Below are 14,832 nucleotides of genomic sequence, written 5' to 3'. Positions count from 1 at the left end.
GAATCATAGGATAGCTTGGGTTAGAAGGGACCTTAAAGCTCATCTAGTTCCAAGTCCTTGCCATGGGCAGGGACACCTTCCACGAGATCAGGTTGCTGCAGCCCTGTGTTGGGAATTCTTTCCAAGTGGTTTTTCAGAGTTTCCTATGGGGAAACAGAAACTTTGCCTCATTGACTTTTGGTATAATGAAGGGTAGTTGAGATGGTTTTGAGATATCATTGTAAAGCATTTTTTGGGGTGCTTACCTTGGCATGGTGTGTGATTGAAGGAAAGGAATTGTATCAGCACGACGTGTGGCGTTCAAGGAATGTTGGTGATTTTTCTCCTGTTGGGAAGAAAGGCTTGTTCATCATTGCCTGCAGCACTGATGGCTTCTCCAAGCCCAGCCTCAGTTTCTCCATCTATTTGGCAATGCTTTTTTACTGCTGACTGCCAGATGAATTTCACAGCTTGTGAGTAAAAATACTCATTTTCTCTCTCTCTCAGCATCAAGATGAAATCCCCTGAACTGCCAACATGACCAAAAGCCTCATTTCCCAAGCCTTTCACCACCTTTAGGTCTTGACACTTACCTTTTACCTACACCTCTTTAGTTACCCTGCACCCCTCACTGTTGCACCCAAACTCCCTGCGAGAAAATAGGTGGTTTCTTGCCTGTTATGGCTTTCCTTTTTTGACCCAGCATGGGGAAGTGTACTCTCTATTAATAATAATCATGTTGCTATTACTGAAGGAAAGCTAATGTCAGCAGTATTATTGCACTATAGTAGTATACCTTGAATCCCAGAGCACAGTTATAGTCAAGGACAATACCACAGTCTTGCTGGATTCCAGGTATTTTTCTAATCAAAGGGCCTGATTTTATTTTATTTTATTTTTTTGCTTAGTTTCCAATTAAAAGCAGTAAATCGATTACTAGATTACAAAAATGCACAAGGACATTGTGAATACTCCATCCCTGGCAGTGTTCGAGGCCAGGTTGGACAGAGCCTTGTATGGCATGGTTTAGTGTGAGGCACTCCTGCCCATGGCAGGGGGGTTGCAACTGGATGATCTTACGGCCCTTTCCAACCCTAGCTATTCTATGATTCTACAAATAGGCAAACCAACTACTGCTCTGCTCATGGGTGATTTACCCTCTGCCGTTTCAAAGCACATTCCAACAAACAGGTTGACATAAAAATTATCTTTTTCTTACCTATTTAAGCCTTAAAGATATTGAAAACAGTGCATCTGATTGTAAAATCCTGGGTAACAACACGTAGGATGAAATTTGGTTTTAGCACATCAGGGTGTTTGCACAGAAAAATCAGGAGGATCTCTTTGGATTTTCTTTAATTTTCCTTAGCAGCAAAGCACTAAGAATATCTATATAATCAGGGAAATGCCTCTTTGGCTTTGTTTTATAATGCCAATCCCTAAGTGTTCCTGTATCTAAAGACACACAGAGCAAGGCTTAGGATTGCCTAAGGCATCTAAATGCCATCAAAAGCAAGGGACTTGGGTACCAGCTCTTAAACTCAAATGATAACTTAAGGATCTAAAGATCTGTGGCTTTAGGTCCTACTCCTAGAAACCACCACCAGCCTTGCAGCAACACCCATTTATTACTATCATATGCATTTCTCCCCTCCTGCCTCATGACAAACCAGCCTATTGATCTCCAGATGTGTTTAAGACCAGGTTGGACAGGGCTTTGAGCAGCCTGCTGTAGTGGAAGGTGTCCCTGTGGCAGGGGGTTGGAACTGGATGAGCTTTAAGGTCCCTTCCAACCCAAACCAGTCTGTGATTCTATGGATGCCATTGCTCATTGTATTGTAAAAAGTGAGGGCAAACACAACAAAGCTAAGGTCAGTTGTTATTCCCATCCCTCACTTAAAAGGTTATAATATGGAAAGTTTCAATGACTGAAAATAATGATGGTAGTAACCAATTACAAGTATTAAGGTAATAAATCAACAAGCAAAAGAATAGCATAAAGGCAAATCACCTAAGAAGGGAAATATGTTAATGGTCAACTGACCATCAGCGTAATGTGCAATCAAGGACATGCTTAATTATTCTTTTAAGCACTGATTTTTGCAGCTGCTTGGCACTAAGGAAGCAAACAGTAACAGGACAGCGATGCAGTTTAGACATGCTGCAAATCCAGAACACTAGGCTCAGAGGAAAAAAGTCAATCAAACCATCAACAGCATTAACACAAAACAGGAAGGGTCAGAACAGAGAAGAGGAGAGTGGCCAAGACACCTGCCAGTAGCTGGATAAAAGTGCTTAAGCTGGAGGCACCAGAAGGAACAACATCAAATTTGTAATGAGAAAACAAAAAAAAAACCTCACAACCCCAAAATCTGTCATTAATCAGAGGCCTGGAAATTAAAAATGAGAAAAAAAAAAAAGAACAAGAAAAAGTAATTCTCAAGTAATAGGAAGGCTGGTTTGTTTGCTGTTTTAAATCATTCTAAATATATAAACTTTTGTACTGCAAGTCAGAGTCAAGCAGGCATGCAAGAGGTTAGTTCTACTCACTGTCAGCAGGTTTGCTACCACTTAGGAAAGGTTCCTGCTCCATGATGTCCATTGGTATTTTAATACTTGGGACTTTTTCTGAGTAGGGGCAGTCAGACTGTGAAAGAAACGTGTAAAAGGTCTTAGAATATTTTCACTGCTCGCTCCCTTATCGTCTCCCGCAAATTTAAATTATCCTTCACATAGTTTCTGTAGGAATGAGGAAAAGGAGAAAAAATAAACCGGCATCGTCTAGCTTAGTTGCCTGCTAGTTTCCTCTGGTTCCCCCTGCACCCCACTTTCCCTCTTCCTTCACACTAGTAAAGTAAAACAGATTGAAGAAATAATCTGGTGTGATCGCTCTCTTCCCCTTTCCCCACCTCACTAGCTTCTTTGCCATCAGCTTATAGGACAACATCCAATTCACCTTGGAGTCGGCTGCAGGAAATACTGATGGAAAGCGCATCTGTAGGCAGCAATAACAGGACATTGCTCAGCAAAAAAAACAATCCTCTGTGATTTCTGTAAAGCCCCTTTTCACTTCCCAATTGCTCAACAAGGATAGGGCCAGACACGATACAGCAGCTGGAATGTCTCAACTCCCCCTTTAACTTAAGCTGAGTCAAACCCAGTCTTAATCACACCTCTATTTCCAGTAAAATAGTTCATCAAACAAAGGGCCCTTCTAAGAATTCAGTGCTCCCAGCCAGCTGGGAGAAACTGGTCAAGAACAGGCACAAGTACAGAGAGAAGCCATACACAGGATTCCCTGGAGTTTGCGTCCTAGCATCATTCGTACTCCAGTGGCTTCAATAAGCCACTTGCTTATGCTTAGTAGAAGGTACTTGGAATTAATTTGCTTTTTAAACTTAAAAGTAACCTCTCATAACCAAGAAAAGGCTGATATTGCATAACTTGGCAAAGGAAGTGAGGAGGTATTTGCCAGAAATGTTAACACATCTTTGTTCCTGGAGAGAACTAAACACGAGTACATGGCTGGTGTGGAGGGAGACCTTTGAATCAGGGCAGAAAAACACTGCAGAGGCCAGAGAATCCTTCTCCCTGGACTATTGTTATTATTTAAATTATTTTTTAGCACAACTGACATCCAGTGCAGTGTTTCATATTCCAATAAGCAAAAATGTATCCTCAGGAGCATTTTTTAAAAGATAAGCTTGCTGAGCAATGAAGCACTGAGGCAATGAAGCCATCCCCAAATCCCAGAGCGTAAGAGCTGGGTAACCTCACCAACCTATTAGCACCGTCTCAATGCTAATAAATCAGTGTAAGAGGTCTGTGAACAGCAATGCTGATGATCAAGGTCTACTTTAGATTTCCCCATCTAAAATGAACAAGGAGACAGAGGAAATACCTGCAGTTGGCAAAAACATCCCAAGGGGAGAAAAGACCATTACACAGCACTTCTGACTGAAAATTTCTATACTAGCCCTTATATACTACAATAAAAAATTGTCTGGCCTTTCTTGAATCATGCATTTTTTGACATAGAAATGGAGACGAAACCAAGGTGCTTGAGTTTTCATTTGGCAAATGGAGTAATTAGTTTGTGGGGGCATATTTCTGGAAGGGAAAGGGTAAAAATAATGAAACAAATAATGAAACCAATAATGCCAAGTGCTCTACGTTCAGGAAGCTGGTAAAGCCAGTGCTGAAAATTAAACAAGAAGAGTTAAGAACCAACATTTTGCATAAATTCTCTTACGCATTAGATCAATTACTGTACCTGAAATTCATGAAAAGCCTGAGAAGGGAGGAGATGGCCTAGAACATACTGGAAATATGGGCATCATGGCTCAGGATATGGTGCTGCTGGATTCAAATCAGTCAAGAGGAGGGGATGGAGTCAAACCCTTGCTGACTATTTTCTATATACAGTAGGGCATTTTGCCTCATTTTGGTTTGCATCAAATTATCAGCTGGTGAAACTCTTGGCTCCCAGGAACTGAAGGAATTATGGGAACAGGAAGCTTGCTGTCTGAAATAAGAGCCAATCTCCCTAGCTGGGATTCAGCATGATTTAACAAGGCGTGGATCCAGGCTACCTCCTACAACGCTGCATCATCACCTCTAAGGAAGTCCAGGTTTTGCCTCTTGCAGTGTACATGCTCCACTTTAGACACCATATATTATTTGTAGACAGGTCTTCGCATTATTTTCTCAACACAGATCTGCAGAGGTGTTATGTAGCTCTCACATAAAGGACTCGGGTTCTAGATTGTCTTCCACCAATACTGAGGTTGTCTTCTCTGTTGACCCAAACTTCAGCAAGATCAGGCATTGGGATGGTCTGGGGGAGCTCCTGGAGCTGCCATTTTTCTCTCAAGGACATCAGATGTATCAGGTACCCCACAAGGAGGGCTGATTTGGTCAATCTGCTCATTGCAGGAAGGATGCAGATGATACCGCCAGCATAAACCCTCCAAACAGAGAGCGAAGGCCACTTAATGACCTGGGCAGGGGGCCTGAAGAAGGGCCAGCTGACTTTTCCTGCTGCCTGCCTCCTCCCAAAGAGCAATCCCTTCTAACTTCTTTCTCCTGCTGTGTTAAAATGTTTTGGGTATTTTTTTTTTTTTTTCCGGATTTGGGCCATCTTACCTCTGCCTGCATCATAGAAAAGCCCTTCTTCAGGAACCCAGGCTGTTACACAGTAGTACTTGAGTTCATGCTAGACCTGGGTAGAAGAATGTTCAAAGGCACGAGGACTACATTTCTTCTTCTTACATATACAGGAAAAAATAGAACAATCTAAGGCACATAGATCTGGTCTAGGCAGGTCACCTTGCTCAGCAATGACATAAGCAGCTACATTTCACTATTTTAGGGCATTCTGCAACCTAAGGTAGGACCAAAGAGTATGCTGCATAAGGGCATGTGTGCTTTGGAAATACTTAGGTCATAAGTATTATCACCAGAAAGCAGTCTTGCCTTCAGTGTGACAAGTCACATATATTTGTGCCTTTAAAAAGAGTAATTAAAGAAGTATCAGAAAAGGAAATCAGAAAACATTCAGAAGCAACAGAGCTGCTGCTGAAAACCATTCTCCTCCTAAAATGTAAAAGACAGCGACAGGGGAGAGAGTCAGAGGAGGGCAAGATGAAACCAGGCAGGGTGATGAAAGGCATTCTAGTAAAGGGCATGACATCTCAGCAGGTATCTAGTGTTCTTGTGGAAAGTGTGATTTCATTTTTGGCAATGCAAGTATGACCTACCACAGGCTGGTGACATCTGGAAAAGGGAAGGCAATGTAGAAAAGGAAGCTTGTTTGTTTGCTGCAGCAGCAAAAGACTGAACTGTTTGGCTTCAAAAGAGGCTGCGGAGGGGCATGGACTGTCCCCTGGGATCAGCTACCTAGAAATGAGTGATTTGACAAGACCAGAAAGCTCCTTACATCCTCATTGTCACTGTCCACACTGCCCTTCTTCTTCTTCTTCTTCTTCTCATCCTCTTTCTTTTTCTTGTCCTTTTCTGGAATGACGTCGTCAAGAAAGCTTAAGTCATGCTGGGAGAAGAGGTAGTCCATGGCTTTTCTGACTGCTACAAGCGCCAGGATCTGAAAAAGCAGAGAGGGACATCTCAGTCACAATTCACCTTTAATTGGGAACCCTGTGCATTCCTCTTTATGCTGCTTCTTAATCCCACATGCTTTAATTCTGGCTGGAAATAAACATACCACCGCCAGATGCCTACCGAGACTCACAGGCTGAAAACTCAACTTGACTACTAACAGACATAACCCTGACAACTGCAGACTGCCTTTAAGATGAAAAGTTTGTTCTGAGCAATGATGATCAACGGCACAAGCAATTCCTAGCTAAAGATCTCAAACGTCAACTTGCGTAACTCAAGACACAATTATAGAAGTAAGAAATTACTTAGGGGGTGGAAAGATGCCATGTAGACACCCATCATTATGCTGTTAAGAATTACTTGCGTATTAAAAGTGCTTTATATAAACAGAGGTTTGGTTATTGGCTGGATCTTCACAGATTGGAAGTTTATAGCCTTTTTGTTCATGAGTACAAATAACTGAGGTTTTGTCATCAGACCCAGCTACCTCTAAGCTGTGACTACACCACCGAGTTTGCACCATTGTAAAAAACTTCAGCAGTCTTCAGTTCACTCGTATTCTCTCTTACAGGCAAAGAGTGTCTAGATTCAGCTTTCAACAGCATGCAAATGCAACGGAACAGTGTTTCAGTGGGAACTGCTTATCTTTAATGCCTTTATACATGAGCATGTGTCCCAGCAAGAACATTTGGAGGATTTTTTTCACATGCTTCATCTTTTCTCTTCTCATTTCACCAGCAGCAGAGGACAAATGCTTGACCTTGTCCTGTTTTCTGCTTTCCCTTTTCTAACTGCGCCCACAACTGAAATTCTACTTGTCTGTAAATCTGAAACCAGGTGACACTGGGCACAGGTTTCTTCAGTGAGTTTCATGAAGCTTCGACTTTTCAGAGTCTAACCCACGCCCATGCCAGAGACCCGACTTGGCAGAATCTTTGTGCATGCACCTATGATCTCACTGGATCCACATCTGTCCTAGCTGAGCTACAGGTCAGGCACAGAGGTGGAGAAGGATCTACTCTGTGCTCCCTCATTTAATGTGCATGGTCCCAGGTTTTGATGCCTGAGGCAAAGTGTACATATAAATTCCTCATAACACTTGTTTGGTTTTCATTTGTTGTAAGTGCCCATATTTATACCTCTAGCAATAATCTAAATGCACAGAAAGCTGTTTCATTTTTCCCCTGCTACCAAGGGAACAGAAATACTTACATGGAAATACTGTATCAGACTGACTGGAGAGTATATATTTAAGAAACAGTTGCTCTGCATCATGAACACTTTATCTCTCAACATCCAAAATAAGTTTGAACGCAACTCTGATGTGCATTATTAGGAGTAGGACAAGCATCCTATAGATTTACATTTCATCCTCTGATGTGAAACACATGAATCAACATTATTGTCTTTTCACTCAAGCTTAGGGAAAAAAACCATTATTTTTATTTTGCTGTTGATTTAGCTAATCCTTCCCTCCATTTGGCACACCTCTTAGCAGCGAGCCTCACTCTTGGTTTTGTCACTTTGTGCTATTTAAAAGCAAGGGAGGCATTTTCTGCATGGTAATTAGTGTGGACTGAAAAAGTAAAACTATGCACCACTCATTTGTTATGCAGCTCAAGGAGAAAACATGGGAAATCTAACCTTGGCAGCCAGAAATAGTCAGAAATAACTACAGCTTTCTGGAAAAAAATTAACTTTCCAGGCTTGTTTTCCTCCAGAGGATTCATGGAAAGGCAGCCATGGGAACATTGACCCAATACAGTCTTCTCTCTGAATGGAGGCAGAGCCCCAAACTAAAGATTTAACAGGGAGAGGCTGTTTTCCTGTTCATAGGAGGGTATGACTGTGAGTGGAAGGCAAAGGCTGTGAAAGGATGTGAAGGAGAACAACACTTACCATGACAGGGAATATGATAGCAGCCACAGTTGACTTGAGGATCCAGAGGAGGGCCAGGCACACCACCTGCAGAAAGGTGAACAGATGGACCCTGCGCAGCGGGACGTGGCGCAGGTAGATGAAGTCAGGCTGGTGTTTTAGAGGCATCAAGAGCAGCTTCAGACGATCCATGAACTGGGGAGGAGAAGAAATGGAGATTTAAACCCAGGATATAAGAGAAAGAGATACAAAAGCATTGTTCCACTTCGGGGTGTGACCTTGAATCAACTTGCTGTCTTTCCATAGGAGAACCCAGTAGAAGACCCTGCAGAGCTCCTCTATCCTCATGGACGTGTGCTTAATGCAGGGTGGACTAAACATGTTAATTCATCTGTCTCAAGTGCAGGTCCTAGGTCTACGCTATAGTTGGCAACTAAAGCAGGTTGGACATGGCTTGGAGCAACCTGGTCTAGTGGAAGGTGTCCCTGCTCATGGCAGGGGGCCGGAACTGGATGAGCTTTAAGGCCCCTTCCAACTCTAACCAGTCTGGGATTATATGATCTTCTGGAGAAGGCCCAGCAGGGAGCCAGCTCCTGACTGTCAGAGGGACTCACCTGCACGCCATTGAGGGAAGCAACACCCATGTAGAGGAAGACACCGTAGAGCACAGGCATGGGAATGAACTGTGGGGGGAAGAGCAGGAGACACTGAGTGAACAACCTCCACACACAACACACAATTAACATGCAGGTGGACACAATTCCTAGCCTCTGAACAACCTAAAATCGAGTTGCACCTATGCACGATGTAGGTAGTAAAGCAAGCGATCCTTACTTTGTTTTTTGAGAGCCAGCACATTTGTGCAGTCACTGGAGGGCTGAGGAGCTGGGCAGGGGCTGAACAAGCCCTGAGCTCCTCCAATTCAATGGGAAGAAGTTCTTCACTATGAGGGTGGTGAGGCCCTGGCACAGGTTGCCCAGAGAAGCTGTGGCTGCCCCATGCCTGGCAGTGTTCAAGGCCAGGTTGGATGGGGCTTGGAGGAACCTGGTCTAGTGGAAGGTGTCCCTGCCTGTGGCAGGGGATTGGAAGTGGATGAGCCTTAAGGTCCCTTCCAACTCAAACTAGTTTCTGACTTGGATGTCTCTCCAAGAACTAAAGGGAACAAAGCCAGGCAGTGCCAGTCAGTCAGCAAATTAATGAAGAGACGGAGTAAATGTGTTCCAGTAAGCCTCAACCTGCTTTTCACGTAGCATAGAATATCAGGTTGGAAGGGACCTAAAAGATCATCTGATCCAACCTTTCTAGGGAAAGCATGACCTAGAGTAGATGTCCCAGCACCAAGTCCAGACGAATTAAAAGTATCCAACTCTGGGGATACCACCACAACCCTGAGGAGATTATTCCAGTGGCTGGCTTTCCTCATTGTGAAAAATTTTCCTCCTGTGTCCAGCTGGAATCTCCTCAGAAGTAACTTGTGCTCACCACCCCTCATCTTTTCCATGTGAAAACCTCTTGGCTTCTGGTGAGAAGCAGAAGGCAGAGAAGAAGAAAAGGCAGCATGATCCTGTGGTATGTCCAGCTCAGTAAATTACGGAAATCCACGAATCCTACATTGGCGATGACAAGTCATGGCAACTAAATCTCTGACTGCTCCATCTTTCACACACATTAATTCATAAAAATTCACAAACACAGAACAGTGAATAACTTTCTTCACTGCCACTGTTCTTTCAAACACCAATTTCTGCTCCTTTAAAGTATTACGTGCTGCCCATTCCTCCATCACTGGTCCTGCCATCGGGGACATCTCCCTTTGGAAGGGAGGAAGGTGCATGGTGACACACAGGAAATGAGCAACAGTCTTTCTGTGGTTTAGTTCGAACCCAAGGAGCACGGACAGAGCTCTGCCCTGTCGCTGAAGGAAAGCCTTGATGCAGTGACGGGCGGCTGCCACTGAACGGCAGCCACGGCCCAGCCAAGGCTCCCATATTCGTTGTTTACTGGCTCAAAAACAGTGATGTGCACGTATCTCTGGAGGCCTTGATCCCCAATACATGCATTTCACTTAGGCACATGAGTACCAATGTCACCAGGCAATGTGCCATCCTTCCTATATTATTCCCTTCCCTGAGTCTTATTCCCTACCATCCCTTGCAAGCTTCATGATTCCTAATAAATCTTTCTCATTAGTTTATTCCCTTCCTTGAGCGAGCTGCACTGATATTTCACCCAAAAAGCCAGGAGTTCTTGCCACAGCCGGGGTTCAGTGTGGCCACTACGGAGAGGGATGAGAAGCCAGGGTGTAGTTCACACAGCTGAGTGTGTCCAAGGGATTCAAAGCCCTCACTAGATCTGAGAGATTAAACAAGAGCATATCTCCTCCAGCAAGCTGGGTAGGAGGCTGTAAGAGTCGATCTTTCTAGTCCATTTACATTGCTCTTTCCCTCCCCTTCTAGTTCTGTTAGCTTTAAAGAAAGAAAAATGTCCAAATATTACTTCCCTATCCCATGACAATTAATCCTGTAAATCATCCCTAGATGAAACTTCAGTACATTATCCTGCAAGTAGCTAGCAGCGCACTCATTCTGGAAGACTTGCTTTTGGCAAAGTATTCCTTAACTATGGGGTTGCTGGCTCTGGCACTCCAAGCAAACCTGCTGCTAGCCAACAGAATTAAAAATATTATTTATAGGAACATTCAAAACCAGTGCAAACACTGCAAAACCCACAAAAAACAAAGATTGGATTGCCTGGTTTTATTGAATTTGGGATCGTTAGTGTCCAATTTGCCGCTGGCATGGGGAGACTGCAATGTTCTGCAATGGATTTAGCAAGCGCTTCTCTCGAGGAGAGGACCCTGCCACTTTGTTAAAGGTCCTGAAACACTGCCAGGTTCTTCTCACTGGCACGTGGGTGAGGAGCGTGCCCATTTATCCTCAGGCGTCCTCCCACCAGGATCTTCCTCATATGTATTCTTAGGGGAAGCACGGACAACTAAGTAATGAATGAAGCAATAACAGGGGGAATAATGGACCCCAGTGCAATAGACGAAGAGAGATCTTGCAGGGAAAGGTCACATGAACTAACAAACAGAATTATTACCAACCAGGCATTAAATTAAGGGCACGGAAATGCCTTTTTGTGCAGAGGAGGAAACTGTTACCAAGATACAAAAATTTGCCAGTTTTAAAAACCACCTTAGGAATCAAGAATAGGTACACAGTGACTTTGTAAAGACACCTTCTCCACTTTATACATACACAGGCAGTATCACTGCTCTCTGTCTGCCTCCTCCCCTTCAGGCTCACATCTACCTGTGCCTTGCAGTCCCCATGGCTTCCAACCTCCTCATGACCAAAAACTCACTTGCTTCCTTCAGAAACGCTTCTCCATACACCTGTCTGCTCCATCAGGGAGTTAGGATGCATAGTGCCATTGTTCCAATACATATGTTACTCTTCTGACATCTTCTGCTCATACCATTAGTCCAAGGAGATGGACTTCTGCAGCTGGTATCTCCAGAATACCTGCGCTTGGTGCCACTGAAACCACCATCCCTGGAGAAGGTGGTATTCTCCACAAGACATGGCTAAACAGGTTTTCAGTTTCCTTCCACGATCTGATGACCTACTAAGGATGTGTTTCTCTGTGGCTATGTGCCAACAAATTTCAAAGTCTTGGAAAACAGCTACCCACCTAGATGAAATGGCACATCAGCAGCACATCTGTCCAGAGCCTTGGCTAAACTCACAAGAAGTCAGCAGATTAAAAAAACACATTTAATTGCACTGCTTCCTCCAGAAACATATTTTCCATACTGGGCATCACTTCTGATTGATAAAGAATGTGCTATTTTAGGAGGATCTAGCCTAAATGAATGAAAATTTGATTGCTGCAGGAGCCTCACACTGTCTTGGCAGCTGCAGCAGGCAGGGTACAGCTCTGCTATGGCGGTGGCAATGGTCCCAAAGGTTTCTGGCCAAAACTGTACCCATGGATAATACCATCAGCTGTAGACTCTGCTCACTGCCACCATTTCTGCTTATTCTTCTGTGTTGTGGCTGCCCCATCCCTGGCAGTGCTCAAGTTCAGGTTGGACGGGGCTTGGAGCAACCTGTCTACTGGAAGGTGTCCCTGGCCATGGCAGGGGATTGGGACTAGATGAGTTTTAAGGTCCCTTCCAATCCAAACCAGTCTGTGATTCTGTGGAGATGCATGCATGCTCAAATAAATACAAATGTACTTTTAAATCGACATATCCATCTGTTAACCTGTGTCTTCCACACAGCAACCCTACTGCATTGCCAACTGTCCTTCCATCATGCCACCAGCAGGCTCTCAAGCTTTATCCTCAATATATTTTCCATAAAACACATGCACAGCGGAAGTGTGCAATATAGAAGGAAACTTAACTTTATGCAAACATGGAAGACAAAAAATGAAAAAAAAAATCACAGCCCCAAGACCACCAGCCCTGAACTTGGTAACTATTACTATCCAGCACACTACAACAATGTTATTCTTTCCTTCCAAAAGGTTTGCATTTAAGCTTCCAGAAAACTGTAAAACTGCATCAGCAGTTTAGTTCTCACTTATTTTCTTTTCCACACTTCAATGATGAGCTTTTTCAGTAACATAAGAACAGCCTGACAGTGGTGGTGGCCCTATCTTGGCTGTGTGAATAGAAGGAAGCAGAAAAGATGCTGTCCTCACCTTTAGGATGGGAGCCATGAAGACAGACACACCAGTCAGAATGAAAACGATGACTCCCGTGACTCTCTGCTCCCTGAAACAAAATCATGGGGTGAGCAGGATGGCTTCAGCTTTTGCCCTGCTTTTAGCCCTCCATTTTTCAAACACCTGATCAGTTTTTGTATGTTGCTCTGGTGTTCGGGGATCAACAGCATGCTGCTACTCAATAAGGAGGAGTGTGTTTACATATTAAACATTAGAAACCAACAATCCAAATCCTCTGCACAGCAGGATTTATAGCAGGCAAACAGGTAATAAATCACTAGCTCTCCACTCTTAGATTAGTAGCCTATTTTGAGTCCTGGTCATAGTACCCCAGCAGTTGGACAGATGGGGCAGCACTTAGTGGGGTGCTGAACATGTGCCTTCAGCTGCTCCCTTCATCCAAAAATACTTTGGCCAGTCATATTTCAGAGTACTGAAAGTTAAGCCATTAAATTTGTATTTAGTCACTTGAACAAGTGGTTGATTTCCAGAAGTGCTCCTATGGACAGCACTTCACTTAATTAAGGCAATCAAATACAGAAAAAATTGCTTGGTTAAGTAGAGCTGATGGCTCTAGGCATGACAGGTTTACACTTTCTACCATTATGTCTGCTAATGTCCTATTTCCATGGATGAAGAAGTCTGCAGCAAATTTATCTCCTTTCTCAATGACAAGAAAACTGCATCTGATCTGGCTGAATAAACTTTTGAGGAGTTACATAGGGATTTGTCCAAGGAATTGCCAGAGAGCTATTCCCCCTGAACCTCTGCATGTGTCCTGCTTGAAGCAACCATTTATAGTACAAACTGATCTCTGAGGCAAACAAGGCAATTAAGGCCCTTCTGGCTTGACATACCTCACTCCCAAAAACTTGGGCTGCTCTCCAGGAGCTGAAGTTTCTGTCTCCATCTTCAAGCTGTCAATATGAGCAATGGAGATGACAGTAGCAGCAACATACCAGGGCAGACCCATAAAGGAGCATATGATCATCAGAATAGCCACCCAGAACAAGTCCAGATGATATCCAGCACCTTTCTGTGAAGGGAGACAGATAACCTTCAGCTTAATTATTCTAAATATCAACAAAACTGTCAGGGCTCCAACCCTTTTCCTTCTACAGCATCTTTTGGCCACAGAAATTGTCATAAGAATCACAGAATCATAGAATGATTTGGGTTGGAAAGGACCTTAAGATCATCTAGTTCTAACACCCTTGCCATGGGCAGGGACACCTCACACTAGACCATGTCATCCAAGGCTCTGTCCAACCTGGCCTTGAACACTGCATTTACTACTTCCTTGGGCAACCCATTCCAGTGCCTCACCACCCTCACAGTAAGAACTTCTTCTTTATATCTAACCTGAACTTTCCCTGTTTAAATTTGAACCCTTTACCCCTTGTCCTATTGCTACGGTCCTTGATGAAGATTCCCTCTCTGGCATCTAAACAGCAGAGTAGGAGACATTGCTCCTTAAAGGGTAGATTACCCGACTCTGCAGGGAAAACAGTTAAGTGTTAGGAGTTCGGGCAAGCTCTGAAGACAACAGCATGCAGTAAGTACAGGAGTGCACCAGACTTCCAAGCAAGTCTGGCAAAAGACCAGGTACCTTGTAGACACTACATAGTGCCTTGAGGTTCAGCTGGTACAAGCTGTGACCGGTCTAATAGTTCTTTACAGAGGTAACTTGACACAGCAGCCCATGAGTTTAAGACAGTCACCTTCACCAAAGGATACTTGGTGAGGTAAATGACTGCTGTGCCATAAGGACTCCTTCTGAGGTGGTGGGAGGCCTAGATTGGTACCTTCGTTAGCCAAGTCACCTCGTGCCTGTGTAAGTGACAGCTTAGATGTGTACAGAGCTTTAAACACCTTTTAAATCCTAAAGGTAACATTTGCCACTTGCTGCCTTAGAGTGAGGTGTGAAGTCCTATATTTAGGATAAGAATCTCACAGTTTGGTCTTCACAACTGGTCTGAGCCTTGCTGATGGTGCCTGCTGGTGGAGGCAACTTCCTCAACACCCAACTCTTGGATTTTTGGGGGAAAGCAACAAGAACAGCTGATGGGCTCATACCCTATTGAAAGGAGAAAGCTTTCACTCTTTACTCCTTTTGAAAGA

At 43.8% G+C, this 14,832-nt stretch overlaps 1 protein-coding gene across 1 annotated transcript in view; it reads right to left on the bottom strand.

Annotated features, from left to right (window-relative positions):
• Nucleotides 1-281: 281 nt before the first annotated feature.
• The window catches only part of SLC4A4 (solute carrier family 4 member 4), a gene marked incomplete at its 3' end in the record, with an annotated part of 170,440 nt that continues 155,889 nt past the window's right edge, over nucleotides 282-14,832 (bottom strand). The window contains exons 19-25 of the mRNA XM_080625712.1: nucleotides 13,569-13,747; nucleotides 12,688-12,760; nucleotides 8,589-8,657; nucleotides 7,996-8,169; nucleotides 5,918-6,079; nucleotides 2,530-2,626; nucleotides 282-325 (exon numbers count right to left, since the gene is read on the bottom strand). Of these exons, the coding sequence (XP_080481838.1) occupies nucleotides 282-325; nucleotides 2,530-2,626; nucleotides 5,918-6,079; nucleotides 7,996-8,169; nucleotides 8,589-8,657; nucleotides 12,688-12,760; nucleotides 13,569-13,747 (798 nt within the window). The remainder of the gene's footprint in view (nucleotides 326-2,529; nucleotides 2,627-5,917; nucleotides 6,080-7,995; nucleotides 8,170-8,588; nucleotides 8,658-12,687; nucleotides 12,761-13,568; nucleotides 13,748-14,832) is intronic.

The sequence above is a fragment of the Psittacula echo genome, assembly GCF_963264785.1.
Source record: "Psittacula echo genome assembly, chromosome: 1".
Lineage (NCBI taxonomy): Eukaryota > Metazoa > Chordata > Aves > Psittaciformes > Psittacidae > Psittacula > Psittacula echo.
This window is presented reverse-complemented; position numbering and strand designations above follow the sequence as displayed.